Source organism: Pezoporus flaviventris, unplaced genomic scaffold, assembly GCF_033815535.1.
Source record: "Pezoporus flaviventris isolate CSIRO_AGI_PZ_B2104156 unplaced genomic scaffold, CSIRO_AGI_Pfla_v1 ptg000001l, whole genome shotgun sequence".
NCBI classification, from domain to species: domain Eukaryota; kingdom Metazoa; phylum Chordata; class Aves; order Psittaciformes; family Psittacidae; genus Pezoporus; species Pezoporus flaviventris.
The window spans coordinates 32,216,207-32,235,965 of record NW_026892549.1 but is presented as its reverse complement, the minus strand read 5'-3'; the positions used below and the strand labels follow the sequence as shown (position 1 = coordinate 32,235,965).

The following is a 19,759-nucleotide window of genomic DNA, read 5'->3' as shown; positions in this document are numbered from 1 at the left end:
GGAAAGAGAAAAAAAGCTTGAATGACAACACAATACCCAGGATAGACTAGCCCTAAATTCTCCTATGAGTCATGTTACGCAAGTTACATCACTCCTTGTTCTCTTCTTATATTAGGACTATGACATTACTGAAGACCGAGATTAACTCCAGCATATCCAGTTGGTCCCTGTACAAAAGCTGCTCCATAACTGTTCATCCATGCCACTGCTCTCCATGCTTGCTGCCCTCTTCTCTTTCAATGAGAGAATCAGAAGTACAAATAATGGGGCACACCACAGGTTTAGATAGTGATAAAATTATGTTCTCTCATCTTTCCCTCTTTCTTTCCAAATCCTAACACCATGTTTTATTTATTTGACTGAGACTGAGCACATATTTTCTTAGAATTACATTTTAAAAAACAGTTGCCTTTGTACTATTCAAGCTTAGTTCTTATACCAGGGTCTGGACAAAAAGCACATTGTTACATACATCAGCTTCATAAATTAACTCAGAAACCAGGATAGCTTAGAATACATACAGTCATCTCAATTTCACAACATCCTGGCTTACTTGGAAGCATTTCAGAAAAAAGCTCATTTAATTAACAACGCAGGTAGCAGAAGCCATCTCCAACAACGGCTAGGGTGATTAAGGTTAAGATGAAGCACATGAACATATCCATCTCTAGTTACTTTTATGAACTATGGAGTTCAAAGACTCCATAGTTCATGCAAACGAAAAATTGTATTATCTTTCCCTAATTAGACAGATGCTAAGATTTACTCTTTGCTTCTTTATCTGGGCTTAATTAGTGGCCCCAATACCTTTCTCATTTCTTCTGAAAGGTCAAATGTGCCTAATGCGAATCTGAGCTCCTTGACAAACAAAAGCAAGGTAGACCAGAAATAAAAAATGTGTTAAATATTAATGAAAAACAGTGTTTAGAACTCAGGAATAATAAAATAGATCCCTTATCTGGCCCATGCGGAAGGTTTGTGTAAGGAAATGAAAATATTCCTTTATATACATGTGTACATATAAATATCAATGTCAAGCTCAACATATTCCAAAGTTTACAATGCCTCCAAACCATGAGCTATTTTTTTCACTGATACATTCATTTCACAGGCTAAATTTACCATTTCCACTGCACAGAATTACCCTTGTGAAAATGCATTCCAATGAGATGGGGATGGAGCAGGGGCAAGATGTATGCAAAATTCCTGAAACGCTATAGCAACTCAGTATTTGTTGGGATTCCATTCAAAGAAGTCATACGAAGCCTTCGGGGAGCTGGCATGCAAACAGTTTCAGTTATGATGGTTTGTCATTCAACAAAATTAGGCAGCATTAAAATAATCTGACTGCAACTTTGAAGTGACTTGCAAACATGTCTATTAGGATATGTTCATTATTAGGCCAAGAAATTTTGCTGTTGATAGTAGATCACATTAAAAATATTATCTCTTGCAAAACAAGATGTGAGGGAGAGAAAATTGTCAGGGAAAAAAAAAATTATATTCATGAATAACAAATTTATAACCAGACTATAAAACAAAAATGCCAACTTCAAACGAAGAATTCCTCTGGCTGTTAATGTATTAAATATTAAATACCTAACTCACTTTAATCATCAAATAAAACAAAACTATGGAGAATACCAGATCACAAGTTTTGTTTAATAGCTGATCACTTATTTTTAAGGTTATAAATAACTTTGATCGCTGCACACACTAAAGACATAAAACACTTTCAAGGACAGCCCTTCAGGTAAAATACACAGATCAGAATTCAATATGCACTTCGATATTTTAAAACATGAACAGAACATTGTTTAGCAAAAATTAAGTTCTGACTCATATGTAATGATGGGAATAATGGATGTCTCGGAAGTAACATACCAAATTCTAAATAAAAGTGTTCAGAAAGAGGGATCCTGCACTTGCATAAGGCACTATGCTACAAGAAATCAATACAATAGAGGCCATGTACCTGTAGCTTGCAAGTGGTCACTGTTAAAGCAGAATTCTTCTTTGTGATGTCAAATACTAGCTGTTCATCTACCTACCTCCACTTAGAAAATTATAAAAGGTCGGACACAGTGCATTCAAAAAGTTACAAGCATTGGGAAGGGGGAGGGGAGGATGTGGAGTGTTAAGCGTACCTTTCCTTTTTAAAATAAGGAACATGGAACTTGAAAGGACCACCTAGATTATCTCCTGTCTCAGCTATCACTTCATTCAATTATCCCACAAACTTACTGGATTTTATCTTAGAACAACTGCCTTCTTTGGAAGGTTACTTTTTGAGTCTGACTGTCCTAAAAATTTAGGACCTTTTTTCTTCCTATTACCAGCCCCAATCTGTTCATAGCAAATTAAATCATAGTCTTCCGTCAGGTAATAGCATACAAGCATGATCTTGATAAAAATCAAGCTAACATGTCACAGCTTCCCGTATTTTCAGCAAATAGTTCAGTCAATCCTAAAATCTTGTTCCTGCATGCTGAAGTTAAAAGTTCAACTCAACGACTGCAACATATGTCTACCCACATCCTTAGATAACTGACTTGCCTGGTGCTGTCAGGGAAGTCTACAGACGCCTGACACAACATTGGAACTTTAAATATGCAAGAACCTACATACCCAATCCAAGGCAAATGACTTTTACATGGATTCCATAGTAGAAGTTAATTAAATGGTTAAGTACATTAAATGTTTAAGTAAAGAAGAGAAAAGCTGACAGCTAATACAGCTTGTTCTTAGAGGTGTTTTGTCCACATTTCTTTTACTTTCAGTTTTTGTTATAGTATTTTGCCTTTCACGATGACTTTAAAAACAGAAAAGATAAAGCAATTCACTGCATGCAGTGAAAAAAAAGGGTTGAAGCTTGCAGGAACATCCTAAAGTTTAAAAGGCTATGACCTTAGCTAATAATATTTTTTAATTTCTATGATGTTTTTGACTCTGACTACTATTTTCACATCTGTAACAGGTTTTATTGGCAACAACTACATACAGCCATGAAATGGGTTAACTAGCACCACACAAAATGGGTATACTCTTTCCAGATGAAGATGCATGGTTGCACCTTATAGTTCAACTTCTTTTATTTTATGACCAGAATCCGTTTAGCCTTTCCAAAGGCAACCTTAAAATCTGGTTCTCCCAGCTACCAAAAGACACACTCATTAATTAATCAAAGGTTAATACTTTACTCACCAATGCTACTCAGAGAACTGCTGCTTTCAGAATCAGAAGGCATTATGGACAGCACACTGTAAGTAGACCCTAAAATTAGAAAAAAAAAAACTTTAATATTTTTTCCTCGCCCCAAAACAAGCTAACAATTTATTTTCCTGATATTACAGATGCCAAACACACTAAATTAGAGAGAACACACGTCACTAATGCACAAAAATCTAATAGAAAAAAGTATAATTTGTGAATTAACATTGCACTGTGTGCTAAGTAGGAAATAATTTTGGATGAAATGCTAAAAATGAGTTCAGGAAAATACAGAACACAATCGTTACTTCAGATACACTAAGAAGATCATGAGTAATACCTGTGACAATAGTCAGAATCTGATTTTTTGCTTTTCTCGTTACATGTACCAGCTCCTAATTCATTCTGTAATTGATGCATACTCTTATCCTCAAACTTCCTTCAGACTTAGAAATTTCAGTTCATTACTGAAAAAAAAATTTGCTTCCATCCATTTTCAACTTTCAGTATCCGACCTTAAAAAAGGACCTACAAAGCTATCCGCCATTACTAAAAATAGCGATTTTTTTACATATTAATAAATCAATAGACAGAGGCGCCTTTTATTTTAGTGATTTTAGAAGTATGCTAGATTTAACTCACCAGAAGAACTAGAAAAACAGGTCCTACTTCAAAACATTGAAAAACTAAAGAGCTGCACCATCCCTCACAAGTAGGAAAAACACCACCGTAAAGAAAGGGAGTGATTATGTGCAAAAGTGATTTGGAATCTGGTCTGTTTTCAGCACTAGCAAGGATGTGAAACCTGTCTTCAGAAAAGCTCAAAGACAGTTTCAATAGTATCAGGAGCTACTTTTCCTACAGCTCTCCTTCTTATGTTTCAATATTTGTTTCCTTAAATCTCTTTGAAATTAAGAAATGAAAGCTGAAAAGCAGCATAAGATTAAATGAATTGATCTACCTTTGAAATCAGTTAAAGGACAGGCTGGAAAATAAGAAAGATGTCCTAGAGCTCACCTCCTCTGCTGCTTACCAGAAAAGACATGACATCTGCAACTACCATGGAGTTAGATGAAGGAAAGACAGCATGTGGCAAAGTAAATGTACTTACAACACAGGCAGTAACAACAAAGTGAATCGAAAAAAGCAAAGACACTTAGGGCCCCATCTTCCACTAGTAAAAGTGCCATTGCCCCAACTTTAATGGGGTGTGTTTATTTATCCTGGCAAAGAATAAGGGTCCCACATTTGATAAAAGGAGTGATGTCTAGGCAAAACTGAACTTCAACACGTATTTGAAAATAAGGAAAACTCCCTTCAAGCAAATCCTCTGGTTTTATCAGCAGACAGACATAGCAGAAAATAAGTACCAAAAAGGAACTGAATCTTGAAGTATACTGTTCAACCTGAAAACTCCCTGTGAAAAATTATTCAAAATATATTTGTTACAAATAATTCTAATTATTGTACCTGATGTAAGTTTTTTGTTTTGTTCTGATTTTTAATAATACGTACAACAAGCATGTCACTGACACACTGGATTCAGGAAAAAAAGATCTGCTGTGAAGCAAACTTCATCAGTGGAGACACATGACTCCCCAGCAATGTTCTTAAACATTAGCTTAGATTTGTAAACACAAGATCTGGTATGACAGCATGTTATCACAAGAAAACATACAACTGTGAAGAGAGGAGGAATCATCTGACCCACTCATAATTCCTTACTTTTACAAATAAAACATAATAAGAATAAGATCATCTAGTAGCATTTGTCTGGCTTCCAAGGCTGTTTGTGGGTATGTTTGGGTTTGGTTTGTTTTCAAACTAAAAGGATGTGATTCCATTATCTGTAACACATGCCACCTTTGTCATCAGAAGCAACATCAATAAATGTCAGAATCAATAATCAGAGGACTCTACACAGCTCCCACAGTATTAACATTCATTTGTAGGTACTGAACTGATATACATACATGGAATTCAATTCAGGCTAAAGCAGCATCGTACTTGACATATTGTGCTCAATCAAACTAGCAATACTTAAAAATGCTCCAAGACAGCATTACCCTACTCCGTAAGATGACTCCTCACATAAATGAAAAGAAAAAAGGCACAAGCTAGTTTCTATAACCAAAGGCAGCAGAACACCCTGTTCATTCATGAGCTACACAACCACCCTATTTTAACAAATCTGTTGCAAAACCACCACCCCCCTTGCTAAGAAATCTTCCACTTTATCTCAAATTTTTAAAAATTGCTGACAAGATTACTGTGCCATCTTGTCAAATTGTACAAAAAAAAAAGATAACAATAAAAACCAGAACATAAAACCCAAGGGGAAGCCATGACTACTTTTTCAGGTTAATGAACACCTAGGGGTTCACGCCTTTCAACATACTTTTCCAAATATTTGCCTTTCATTTTTTTGTTCTAGTACTCACCTTGCATGCCAAAGACCCCCAGTTTAAAAACCTGCTACATTTGATTTCAATTCATTGACTTGTAAAAATTGCTGACATATACTTTAAATTCAAAATTACAACCTGGAATTACAGAATCTATGATTCTATGAATTCTGAGAAACACAGTAGATACTACTTATACTTAATTTAAAAAGAAGTGACCTGTTTTTTTTTTTTTATAGATACACATTTTTACACAGAGGAAAAAGAGCATAAGCATCCTATCTGTGCATTGCAGACTTGCTTTTGGAGTATTTTTTGGCTCATCCAGATTTAAACTTTGGATCAGTTCCTGGCTGTATTAAACAGCTTTGGCAGACCAGAGGGATTTAGAACCTGTTACAGTATGTATTTCAGATTCTTAAGAATCCCATTTCCTTCTATTTTCAACAATTAGAGCAAGTCAAATTTCCTTAAGTTATTACCGTATTTATTAGTCAGATGACAGGAATGCCACTTAAAACCTCACAGGTTAAGGAAAGGTACTAGTTGCTTAACCATGGAAGCCACCTCCAGGGACAGCAGAGGAAGTGGATTCTAGTTTGCTCCATCTTTCACACAATGTCCACAGAGACACAGTGATATTTATTTTCCTTTTTAAGACAGACAATGACAGGGATTGAGGGTGGTTGAAATAAGAGTTACATATCATCTAAGAAGACGTCAACTGTCTAACCAAGCAAGTTCCTCATCAGCAATACCAAATCCAGATTGATGGAATTAAATTATTAGCACAAAATTAAAACAGAACATTTCTCTCATCTGTCTTTCTAACCTTTGCGTTGTGAAACACCTCATAACACTGGGTATCACCTGTACTTCAAGGAGAGACTAAAAGAGACAAGCCAGTTAATCTCAATGTAAAGTCTCCAAAACAAGCTTGTACTTGGTACCTTCTGTAAGAAAGCAGCACAAAGGATCAAGTAAAATATCTTCCAGGACTAAATGCTAAATTACTGAATAACATCTGAGAAAAAAACCACTGTGATCAAATTTCATAATGTGGAGATAAGCTGAATGTCAGGATCACCATGGCTGCATATAATAACCTCATCCTCTTCCATACAAATACGTGTATGTATGCAGGCTCCGCTCATGGCTCCGAAGGAGTGTATTCAGTGACAAAATAAGACACAGGAACTCATCTTTCCAAAATTCATGCCACGTATGCTTTCAATTCACAAATTTATTTTGTTTTTCCCCAGAATATATATCTTACTCTCAAATATTGAAAAAATAAAATAATAAATTGTATAATTCAAGCAAAAGAAAGCTACTTCATTTTCCAATATTGCTCCCTCAGATATACACCTTCAGCACAGGGCCAAAGCAGTAGACACTTCACACACTGAAAACGAACCTGTTTCAGTGTGTGAAGTACCAGGGTTTAATTCAGGGAGCACTAGTTTCATCTCACTAGGGGAGTGCTCTGATCTTAGCTGCACGGTTCTCAGCACGTCACCCATCTTCAAGGGTTGCGTTAAGCTCTGCAGTATGGCTGACTCCTAAACTAAGCATATTTCCTAACTAGGACCATGTAGATCACTGTGGGACTGAGCCTAGTAGGTGCAACTGCCTGCACAATTTTTTTCACTATGTCTGTGCTTTTAAGGATGACATTAAATAACTCTCCATGTTCTCCTGCTGTGAATTTCCATTGCTGCTTAGACGCTGCTCTTCCTCCCACCTCCCTTCCCAGAGCAATGACGGCTAGCTGTTTCAACTTCTTGTCAGCGAATGGTTTTTCTGATAGAGATCCAGCACACTGGATGAGAGGGCAGCACGACAAACATTTGTTTATCCACATCTCCATGCAAACTGACTTTGACATGACTCCTACTTGCTGTGGGGGAGTGAAAAAGTTTGATTAAAACTGGAAATGACCCAGGTTACAATGTTCCCATTGCCTTTACAACAAATAAAACTTCCCAAGGACCTTAAGATCACATGGATTTGCCATGCTCTATCTCAGAAGCTATTCTTTTCTTGGCAGCCTGTGCAGCCAGGTTTGTCAGAAACTGTAAGACATAAGTAATTTCTAGCAAGTTGTGCTAAATTCTGACTTCATACAAAACCTTTAATTGGGTATTTGCTTCCATCCATGTCATATTTATTTCAGATATTTAACCTTTAAGGATACATATATATGAGTAACTCCAAGAACAAAGGTACATACTTAGCAGTAAAACAGTGTCATATCAGCAAAAGCTTGCTGTCTCTTACTCTACTGCTTTTAAACATGGCTTTATCGCTATTCTGCACACCTACAGTTAATACTGTGCCCTGCAGCATAAACCCGTTTCACTTTTAGGACACTATGAAAACCAAATTAACACTAAGCATCTTTTTAAATAATCAAGCAGCTAAAAATTTAGAATTTTTATTTCCAAAATACCTCAGTCTATAACAGTCTCACAGAGATAGTGTCAAAAATTTTATTTTCCTTTTGCAATGCAATGTTTTACAACAACCTATTTATAAAATATTAAGATATTAATATTAAAAGTGTGGGTTTGGAAAATATAGGTACTTTAGTGCTTAAGCCATCTCTAAATTCTAAGCAAGTAGGAAGATATTCTTGTTATGGACAGAGTGCTTCACACATGAACAAGGACTTTGGCACCTTTCTCCATGACATTTAGTAAAAAACAGTACTGATGACAGAATTACAATCAGACTGATTTTGAATAAATATAACAATTTCTGTGTAGGATTAGATTCAGAAAAGTTAAGTAACCTGCTGGAGGCCAGTGACATCAGTAAAGAAGCCCTGAGGTCAGATGCTTAAGTTCCTAGTTGTCATTCATACACTGAATTAACAGCATTTGATCTTCAGCTATTAAAAACGCTAGACAAATACCTGTAAAAAAGCCTATTTTCTTAGCAACATCTGTTCAGAATACTTCAGAGTAGAATAAACCCACAGATTAGTATTTCCAAATATGCATTCCTAAGTGTACCCTCTCTAGCAACTTCCACACTCATTGCTATAGAGATTTTTTTTTTTTTTATTTTTTTTTAGGCAGAAAGCAATACAGTGAGTTATACTGAAAAGAATTTACAACCTATCTGTAAGAGAAATCTAAGTCACTGGAGTACTGTTGAGCATCTTACTGCAATGTGAATTATGCAAGGAAGAAAACAGTGGTGCCTTCAATAAAAAAAAGCAGAAAAGCAGCAGTGAGAAAGGTAAGAGGAAAGGGCAAGTGATAAGAAAATGAGGTAGTTCATTTTTCTCAATAATCTAATCACGTTACCATTAGGATGCATTTGGTGCTGTCCACATACTTTATTATGTGTTCTTGTTTATTATTTGTTCTTGTTTACTGCATTTTGAGCATTGGGTCAAATCATCCTCTTTTCACAAAGCAGCTCAGAAAAGATTAAAAATCTTTTCAGATCTGAATTTGCATTTGATTCACAAAACACATGACAGTGCTTCAGCTGACAGTGTTCAAACTATTTTGCCCATGGATACGATGCTCTAATGCCTTAAAGAGATAGAAGCAATTTTTAAGAGCCAAATTATCATGAAGTTCTATTAGCAGGATAGCAGCTATTACCAACTAGAATTGGCAGCGAAGAGGTACAAAACCTTACAACTCCTTAAAAAAAACTGAACAAACCTACACCCAAGTCTATCAGGTCAGCAAGAAATAACACCCTTTGCTACCTTCCAAACCTTCACTTGTCTTTGTCATTTGTAAAATGACTACTTTAACTCTTGCACTCTGTGAAACCACATCAGAAGTGATTAAATGTATCTGCTGGAGCAGAAGGACCAAAGATGCAATCATAATTGCTGCTGCTATTTACTTATTCAGAAAGTCCTGCAGCAATTCAGGTTCTGAACTAGAAACAACTGCTTTACCTTTGTCTTCCTGCTTTCTGAATGGCATGGCTGCTAACTCTACTTTAGTGAGTGCATTTTGTCCTGACAAGTCATTTGTCTCCAACACTCCATTTCAGCCGAGGAGAACTGCAAAAGCAAATGACCGTGCCCTCCCCTTACAGCCCTGAATTTCCATTAGGTAGTGCAATGAGATGGGCGATCATTTTTCAACAGTTATTTTAAGGCTAACAGCAACATACCTAGCTACTGTGAAAATATCGGCATGCAAACTTCTATTACTCAGATTCTGGCAAAGGAACAACTTTCAGTTTATAGAGCTGCACAGACTGCCTTCACTGCTGACTTTCTTACAAGAAAACGGCATACTTTTGTAGGCTGACACTCAAAAGGCAGAGAAAAGAATAATTTGCTTCAGAATCTTTAACCTCAGCATTCAGTGCAGATGGGAAGAAGCTGCATTCAAAGCCAAGCCTTAGCAAAACTGAAATGCAGGTAGGTGAAACAGATTGTCGCATATTTCAGATCATATGGATTATAAAGTTGGTCCCCATATTATTAGCAATACAGCAGTGTCATCTTCTGTTCTACACACTGATATTACAACTGACTATCTTTTCAAACAAATACAGAAATAAATGTTATGAATTATTTTTAATATAGCTCCTTTAATAATGCCAGTTAACCTATTCTAGGAAAAGCTATTGTTTCACTGGTAAAATGCCCAGTGTATCCATTAATTTTTTCTTGCTTCTGGCCATCAGGAACATTACGTTTGCTGCATTATCTGTGATAAGCCAAAGGAGGAAAAAAACAAAAAAAAAACCAAAACATAATAGCACTTTAACAAGCTTCCTGCAATCTCAAACTCTTTCTCTCAAAGTTATCTTCTTAATCTACATTACTCACTAAATTACACATAAAATGATATAATTACTTTTGTTTATTAAGGTAGAGAGATGTAAATTTTCATTAAACCTCCCAGGTGACTAAAATGCCTTAGAGGATGTTCGCCAATCCCTTTCCCTCTAGGAAGAGAAATCTAGGGCCTAAATCCACTTGGCAGGCATATGCTCCTTGAGTACTCCATGTGCATGGTGTTCAGGAAAATGGCATTCTGACCATTCACTGGATATTCCAGGTATGGCTGAAAGGCCCAAGGCTTGTCCAGCTGAGCAGTCACCAGCAAGCAGCAGGCCTTCAGGGACCCATGTAATCTTTGTCCCTACAGTAATAAATGAGATGCCATCTCCAACGGTGAGTAGCTACAGATTGTTCTTCCTGTACATACATGGCAGTGAGAGGCATTGGCACATCACCTATCTTACTCCACCCAAGGAGCAGGTGTAAACTTCATTTCTTGTTCTCTGTATCAGTGCTCAAAGTCCGTCCCAATTCTGCCTGCTCTCACACCTAGCTTGGTCCCACCTGCCTATTCATCAGCACTGTCCAAATAGACCGTGGTAACTGAGGCCTTTTGAATTCTAAAAGGGTTCTCATCTGCCCTATTATCTGAAGAGATTGGTTTTGATCTGTCAGACATTTTAAAAATGTTGTTTTCAAGGCCACTACTCAGTCTTTCCGGTCCATTTTCTGAGTTTTACTGCCCATTATAGTGGGTATAACAAAACATCTTGGCATGTACGTTAAGGAACTGTCCAAGTACATTTCTCTTGCTATGAATGGTCTCTGTCCACAGGAACTCACACTTCAAACCCACTGAACCTGATACCGACTACTAGAGCTCTTCCAGGCTGTAAATGTATGGTATGTGAAGAGCTAGCCAGGCAGCTTGATGCACTGCCACTGAGGAAGCTGAGATAAAATCTGGACTCCTCCTAGGCCATGACTGAAGGGTGGTATTGCTCACTACAACTGAAGGTAAAAGCTGAATTGGGAAATATGATACTTTGTCCAGGAAAGCCTACCCAAACCCCTTTTAATGCTGGGGTACAAAATATTTCAGAAATAGTATTTCTGAATACCTTCAAATCTCCTTACTAGCTTCTTTTAACCCCAGATAATAATATATTCACATCTATCTTTCCCAGCATTCTAGCTCTTAAAGTCTAGAGAAAGACTTGCTGATTGTCCATTTTGTTACACAGTCCTCCTTCCAGGGAAAGCTTACTTTGCAACATAATTTCTGTATCTGGGGACAATTCTTTACATCAAACTATATTCCAGAAGCTTTGCAAGTAATCTGACTGAGATTTCTGGAGGATGACAATGTCTGCCATTTGCAACTAACCCTAGAAGATTTCAGTGAAAGGAGATCACATTCATAAAAAACCCCACCAAGCTATGCAATCAAAAGAACGAAACTGTTGTAGGATGAAAGTGGTAAATACTACATCCCAACAAATGCATTCTCAATCAGCAACAGCTGCCTTACTAAATCTGCAACAGTGACAATTAAGAAATTTGAACATCATTTAGTTTGCACAGATATACATATAACTCTGTAGCATATTATTTCACCCAATAATTGTAGAGTCAGTTAATATAAATGGCAAAATAAAAATGTGAAAACTAGCATTTACTTTACAACTATATTTAAAATTTAATTTAAATTTTGGAATGATATCAAAGTAACCACCGAATTATGTCTGTAGAGAGGCCAAGCCATAAAAAAAAACCTACAGGGAAGAACAAAGGGAAAAGCAACTACAGATATTTAAAACCGCAGACATTCAAAAGGCTAGAAATCTACCAGGTAACAAGGAAAGCAAGCAGCAGCTCCTCAAGATTAGCCTCTTAACGCACCCAGTCCTTTCATTAACTCCCTGTATCTTGCAATCAGGTATTTCCTCTGCAGGAGCATCTGGGGGCACTCCTGGAACCGTGGCGGACAAGAGCGTCCCTCAGGTGCCTAGGCCGAGCTTTTTCTTAGCAATTCAAACTTCACCCATAACAAAGAAGCATTACGTTTCAAACTGGTTTTTAGGACAAGTCATCAAGAACATACATGTACCTATATCCATCCATAAACATAGTCTAAATATAGGAACTGACTGGCTTCAATGATAATGGTACAGTTAAAGCCACATAGCTTTCCTACTCTGCAGAGACTTTTAAACAAGGACAAAGTGGCTTAACACACTGTTACCTTACCCTTGCACAGCAGCAGAACTAGGTACACAAGAACGCATCTCAACACAAGCACAATCACACCAAGGGGTTGTGCTGTTTACAGCTCAGGAAAAAACAAAACAAAACAAACCAGACATGTTTAGGCCAGTCCTTTGTGACTCCAAGCAGACAAGTAATGTTTCAAAGTCCAAAGGCTTTTTTCCCTCTCTACATACCATCTGCCTTATCTAAACTTGCCCACATACAACTTAATCTTGTGAAGCTATCTTCTTTGTATATCTTTCCAATTTCTACTGCCCTAGAATACTGACAGGAACCAAACTTCTTTTTGTAACATGAAATAGAACAAAGTAGTTATAATACTCTTCTCAAAAAGCAGCCCCTGTTATGAGTCAAGAATTAAACCAGCAACTGATTGAAAAAGCTAAGGTTACATAGTATCTCCTTACATGCTGTTCTCTATATTAAATGTTATAAATAATAAAATTATCAGCCTGTTGTTTCTAGCCTGAATTGCCGCTTTTCCTAAAACTTAAAAACCAGATCACATCTACTGCTCATAAGTACTGCAAGAGACCTATCAACACAATCATTCGAACTTGAACTATGGAGGAGTCAATAACTCAATACACCTTTGAAATTCAAGTGGTGTTACGAGATTTGACTTTTTCAAACCGTGCACCTCTAGATAAAGTGATTCACTTGGCATGAAACCTGGATTAATGCTCAAGTAACCTCCTTTCAAACTTGAAGGGAGATGCATACTCCCCAGCTAAGCCCTAAAAGATGAATTCTCCTTATGCTGCTTTTCATAGGGTGCTTCAATATTCAGCCTCTAAACAAGCCCCCTTCAGGAAAAAAAACGGGGGGGGGGGGAGGAATCCAAAAAGCATCCTGAGATGGTTTCACCAAGGTATGTCACAGAAGGGCTTCAAATTCAACTTTGTTGTTTTGCCACAATAGAAAAAACTACACGCACTTTCATATAGAACACAGCTCATATCCAAGCCTCTTTCTGTTTACACTAATGATTATTACTTGAAATGGTAATAGGAAAGATGCATTTAAGCTAAACCATCGAATATCAGATTTCCTGCCTCGTTGGCAAGTTTACTTTTTTTCCCCAACACTCTATTCATGAAAGCAAAAGTAAAGAAGAATAAAACATATAGCTTCCCCCCCACCCCCCACCCCCAAGTGCTGTAGAGCAGGAAACCCTGCTGCCAGCAGTAATTCCATATTAAATACGTATATATTTATTCAGGTAAATCCCTTATAAAAGGTAAGTCCCTGTTAAGTACAGACTTTAGGCCTGAGTTCTCTTCAGGACATCTGAAAATACAGAAAGGTCATCAAAACTGTGTGAATGCTACTAGCACACAGCAAGTGCCACGGACAAAAGAAACATTGAATCCACAACAAAGAGAATGAGACCCCTCTCTAAATCTGGACAAATTGAAGCTAATATTCTGGGTGTGTCTAACCAGGATCTTTCTAGAAACATACAAGTTTTCACAAAGGTAGTAACTTAACCAGACAGCTTCTGAAAGTTCCAAGCACTGATACGACCTCAGAAGAGGGGGTGGAGAAGGTAACAATATAAATTAAAAATATATTTGAACCATAGACTGTACTTTTTCAGAAGACAAACAGAGATATAAAGAAGAAACCACACCTACGCCCTCATTTAAACAACGCAATTAAGTATGTCCTTAAGTGCTCTGCTTTACTGAGTGATTATTCCAGAAGTCTATTCCCTATGAACTATTTACAAAAATAATTTGTTGCAGAAATCCCCAGGGGTAACCTTCGTGCCTCTTCTGGTTACAGCTGCACCACCCACAGGAATTTTTCATCCCTCACCAGAGTAACCTTCGGCTGTGATGATGGCAGAAACAGTCTGAAAACCACCTCCCCTGGCACAGGCATTGCCAGAGTGTGTGTGAGCAGACTGTTCCCTGGCACACACAAGGAGTAAGTTGCTTATGCTTCCTAATGGCAACATAAATAACTAAATACAACAAAAAGACATCTTCCCCATGTACCAGGATGCTCATGCATACAAATGTTCACTCCACCTGGGAGCTAAAAGCAGAGAATGCTGGGGAAAAAAAAAAAAGGAAATCATCTGGAAGCAATTATGGCATGCATTCCTCTCCCCCTCCTGTTTGCCCCTTCTCTGCAGAGCATGAATGCTGCTACTTTACCTTCTTTCATGGACAGGGCAAGAAGACAGCATCAGATTCCACTGCGGCTTGACAAGAGTGGTGAGGCAGTCCAGCATAGTGCTTTGCAGCACAGAAGGCATTTGCCCCCTTAGCACAGATATTCCTAGGGCTTCCTTCTTCTGGCTTCATCTTTTACCTTGAATTCCTTGATGACAGACCCTGTTTGGAAACTAAATCTATTTCAGAGTCTAGAAAGACTTTTTTCCTACATAGAAAGAGTATCAATATGCTATATGGACTTCTTAGACTTTCTGAAGGTTATTATTTTGGGAGAAAGCAACTACTACAACTCTAGCAAGTGACAGAGTGGCTAATGGCTTTAAAAGGTGGCTTCTCTATGACCTTCTAAGCCAAGCAAGCAACTGGAGCAAGCATACAAAGAATAAATGGGAACTTGAGGTACTAGTGACAGGAAAATCTTAGTAAGGGAGGATTTTTATAAGCCAAATATTCACCACAGAATCAATTATAAGGAGGAAAAAAATGTCTGCAATACAGGCAGCCAAATGGTATCAGCTCCATCAATTCTGGAAAAGGCTTTAAAGCTCACTGCACTGACAATATATCTACAAAAGACTCAAATCACACTCTTATCAGGAAGCAGTAGCATTAGCATTACATGACAGTACATATTCAGCTTAATGGAGTGCAGCAGACATCCCTGAGTCTGCCTTAGAAGAGACACAGACTAAAAATTCAGCAAATGCACTCGATGTCTAGCATGCTACTCCAAATGCAAATACAATGACCTAGTCCACTCAGTGACAGGAGAGAAGACAAAAGAATCAAGACTACAACACTCAAGAAGTAGAACATGGCATATTGAACACCACAAGCTAGGGCTGTTGAGGGAAGAGAGTGGCCTCCCACCTGAGAGGGATGACTAAGCCAATACAAGTCGAGACCTGTCCTGCTTGGAAAGTTGCCTGCTTGTCAGAGCTGTGATTTTCCCTTAACTTTCTCTCATCTACATCTGGGAATAGAAGAGCATACGAGAATGCTGCCTCTCCATCAGCTCCACTTCTCAGGCATGAAGGTTGAGTGAGGACAACTTTAACATTCAGGTTCAGCTACTGGTGCCAGCAGAGACGTGCCTTAAATAAGCATGCCAGGTGTTCCAGAGAAGCAGACAGACTGCATAACACTTTGCAACCTCCTCATTTAACCATGTAAACATCCACATTTTACTGTTCCCACATCAGCAACAGAAGAGGCAGTAAAAATTGTGCCTCTGTATGTAGCCTTGACACTGGCTTTGTTGTGTAGGCTTAATGTAGCCTGTGTAGGCAGGCTTTGACACCTCTTCTCTGCTTCTAGGCTCCAGTGAATCAGCCTTCCTCCTTGAGCAGGTTCTGAAGATACTGCAAATGTTCCTAAAGGAGATGGTGTTACCGAGAGCAGCTGCCATCAGGATCAAATGTTTCATCTTGTTTCCCATTTCAGGAGTAGCCATATGAGCAAAAGTGAGGTCAAGGGTGTGCAGGGGACAAAAAAAGCATCAGAACAGCAATGGATTTAAAACAAAAACAAAAAAAGGGGGGCAGAGGGTGGAGAAGACACATGCATCACATCCATAGTTTTCCTTGAATACACATAACTGTATGTCAGTGTTTCATACTGAAAGACAAGCATTGATCAAATTAAAACCATGCAATTCTTGTACAGTCAGAAAAGGCTTCCCCTCAAATAAAACCAGAAGACTGAAATTGAGATGAATAAGCATGCTACTGTACCCATAACCACCAAATGTTTGCAGCACTTTACAATAAAGACAAAATTCAACTATGCTTTAATATGAAAAGTGCTTACAAAATGACTGTATAAACAAAGGTTGAGATGGATCACTGTTTAGAAGCTCAAGATTAAAATCTACTCTCACATATTACAGCAATCTTTTGATACTGCAACTCTTTTCTATAAAAGATTTTCATCATATTTTTAATTTATTGTCATATAGCACTGCATCATCTCTTGTCACAGAAGTATTTTTATTTTGCATTTCCACTAGATAAATCAAGAAAATTCAAGATACTTAAATTACAAACAACCAGGTTAGATTCAATTACAATTTTGCCACATCCATCTGTTCTTATGCTGCTGTGGAATTTTAATGTTAAGAATACATGTGGTTTTTTGGTTGTTTGTTTTTTTTTTAAAAAAAGGAAGTTTAACTGTATAAACTGAAATATGGGAAAGAAACTAGTGAAATGGACCTCAAAGCAACAGCTCTGTCTCTTCTAATCATGCTATAAACCACAAGTTCCTCAAGTGAAGTACTGTATCTTCTCTCTGCTTTGGTAGTATCTTCCAAAAACTGGTATTTTCAATACATTAGAAGGTCTGTCAGAAACAAGCGTGAAGACTAGTTTTGATCTATTAGAAAGCGGTTCACATTTCAAAATCCACAATGCAACAAATCCCAAAAGGGTTGTAATTTGTATGAAAACATGTAACCATCTCTTTTCTTTCATAAATAACATCAATGGAAAACTTCAGAGAAAAATTTAAATTCTTTGACTGAAAAGAAAGCTGATAGCATGTAGCTCTTTTCACCGCAGCTTTCCCTTACTGTGCTATACTTTATCCTGCTGGGAAAACTAATCCTGCAACTTTTCACTTGAAGGGCTGAATCTGTTTTATAATTAGTGATGCTTATGCTAATCCTGTTTTCCTTAAAATGCAGAGAAACTTCCAGAAATATTTAATAAAATCAGTGCTTAAAAATTAAATGCGCAGAAAGGAGCTAATTGGGAAGAAAAAAAGAAATCCAAGCTACTGTAGAGTTTCTGGAAAAAAAAAAAGAAAAGAAAAATATTTCCTCTGGTTGGAAACAAGTTAAGTATTTACAGCTCTTACAGACAGGTCCAGCCTTTTTTGCTCAAGGACAAATTCAGATCTTCATGCTACTATCCTCAGTATAAGGACAATGAGATAAACCAGCAAAATTTAATCCAGAAAGCACTCATTTTTTAGCACATTCTCTGTATCTAGTAATGATACAGGTGTGAGTTTGGAGGCTGGTCATACTCATTTATAAGTTTCATAAAGTATGCTCTTGTCCATTCCCTAAACAAATTATCAGAAGGAAGGAACTCAATCCACAAATGTAAATTAACACTTGGGAAAACAAACAAAACCCCACACAAATCCTCCCCACCCACCCGAGTTGCCTATCACAGTGCCCTGCCCTAAAAACAAGTACAAGCATCAGAGTCCTACAATGCAATAAATGATAAAGTTGCTACCTTCAGGTAGACTATTAGGAGAAAGAAGAGCGTAAATTAAGGGAGAGTTGCTAATTTCTCCACCCTGCCTAGGCAGACCCCCTGAGCTATCTAACCTCTTCACCAAAAAATGAAGCTGGTGACTTGCCACCAGCTCCACACATATTACACACAGGAGCTGATTGTTCAGTCTTTGCAACTATCCAAGATAAAGTGAGCACAAGCTCCTCCCAGGCATACAGGAGAGGCTCTACAATTCAAAACGGAGCTCAAGTTGTATCCAAAAAGATCTGGAACCTGTTTCATTGTAAAGACATCAGAAGTTTCCCTATCAAAAAGCACAGCCTCGAGTGCTTTTTGGTGAGGACATCCAGAAGCAGGTATGATGTGGAAATTGAAGCCATCAGGAAGGTTCTAAAAAACTAAATCTTGGGTATCTGCACTACTGTGGCCCTTCGGGTATGTGAGCAACATTGCTGTACAGAAACATTTTTTAGGGAAGTATGTTTTATTAAACAAGACAAAAAAGGTGTCCTGTCTAGTTACAGCACTTAGCTCCCTCCTGCTACTTTTATGCTGAACCCCATAAGCATTCCTAAAAGTGAAAATAGTAACCACTACTATTAGTTGTATCATGTTAGGACACACTAGATAAGCATCATTTAGTTTTCAAGACGAGAGGATTCTAGTCACAACTTACATGCTTTCAAAATGGTATCTCCTTTGTTCCTCAGCGCAACATAAAAAGGGAAAATATTTGCACAGATGAAATTACTATCCACTGATACGTGCCTGCAGGGCAACTAAGTGCCCTGTGGCCAATGAGGTAATGAGGTTCAGCAATCATCAGAAATATGTTGACAGATTTGGACTTGGGCTGATTTCTCCCACACAAGTAATCACACATTAATCGTCTCCACAAACTAACAGCAACTATAAATAAAAGCAACATGCAGCAAGTAAGTAGAAGTGATAATGAGCAAATAAAGAGCACAGAAGACTCAACATTTCAAAGAAATGCTGTAGATAAACATTCATATAGAAAGACTATAGATGAAACAACTGGGCCATCATGTTTTACTAGCACAATCAGAGAGGCGCTGGAAGTTGCCCCTTTGTGTTCTTAAAAGTACAGCGGACCTTACAAACCATTCCCCTCCCATCACATAGGGAAGAAAAACAATTAGTGACATTAGCAGAAACAGGGTAAGGAAATCCAAACTGGCATCAGTAAAGTCATTCTTGGTCCATTAGGATACTGGAATACAATGGAAAAAGGCAACCATGCTCCTTCTTATTCCCCCAGTATGAGAAAATCCTGTGACATGATAGGAAATTCTCACCTGTTGAGGGGCAATGTGAATGTCAACACATTCTTCAATGTTGTGCTCCTTACGCCAAACTTCCAGGGCATTTGAAGGAGCCTTTTTTGTCGCTGTGACTAGAAGGTATAAACACAGATAGCCTCAACTGTTGTGAACTTTGTGCAAGGAACAAGAGTAGGAGGGATAAGTGGGGAAGTTTTCTCAACCATGCACTCTGAACTGTGTTACGGTACAAGAGCTCTCCTGCCACTGTAACTGCTGATCTCATCATGACAGCTCAGCCTGAAAGAGTTCTCAGTTTCACATATCCACAACAAGAAGCAGGTACAGTACTAGAAAAATACAGAAAATATATCACGGACATGTG

At 37.8% G+C, this 19,759-nt stretch overlaps 1 protein-coding gene across 6 annotated transcripts in view; it reads right to left on the bottom strand.

Annotated features, from left to right (window-relative positions):
* The window catches only part of DLG5 (discs large MAGUK scaffold protein 5), a 110,897-nt gene that overhangs the window by 66,539 nt on the left and 24,599 nt on the right, over positions 1-19,759 (bottom strand). For all 6 annotated transcript variants that reach the window (XM_061450507.1, XM_061450525.1, XM_061450541.1 and 3 more), the window contains exon 2: positions 3,205-3,273. In XM_061450507.1, the coding sequence (XP_061306491.1) occupies positions 3,205-3,273 (69 nt within the window). The remainder of the gene's footprint in view (positions 1-3,204; positions 3,274-19,759) is intronic.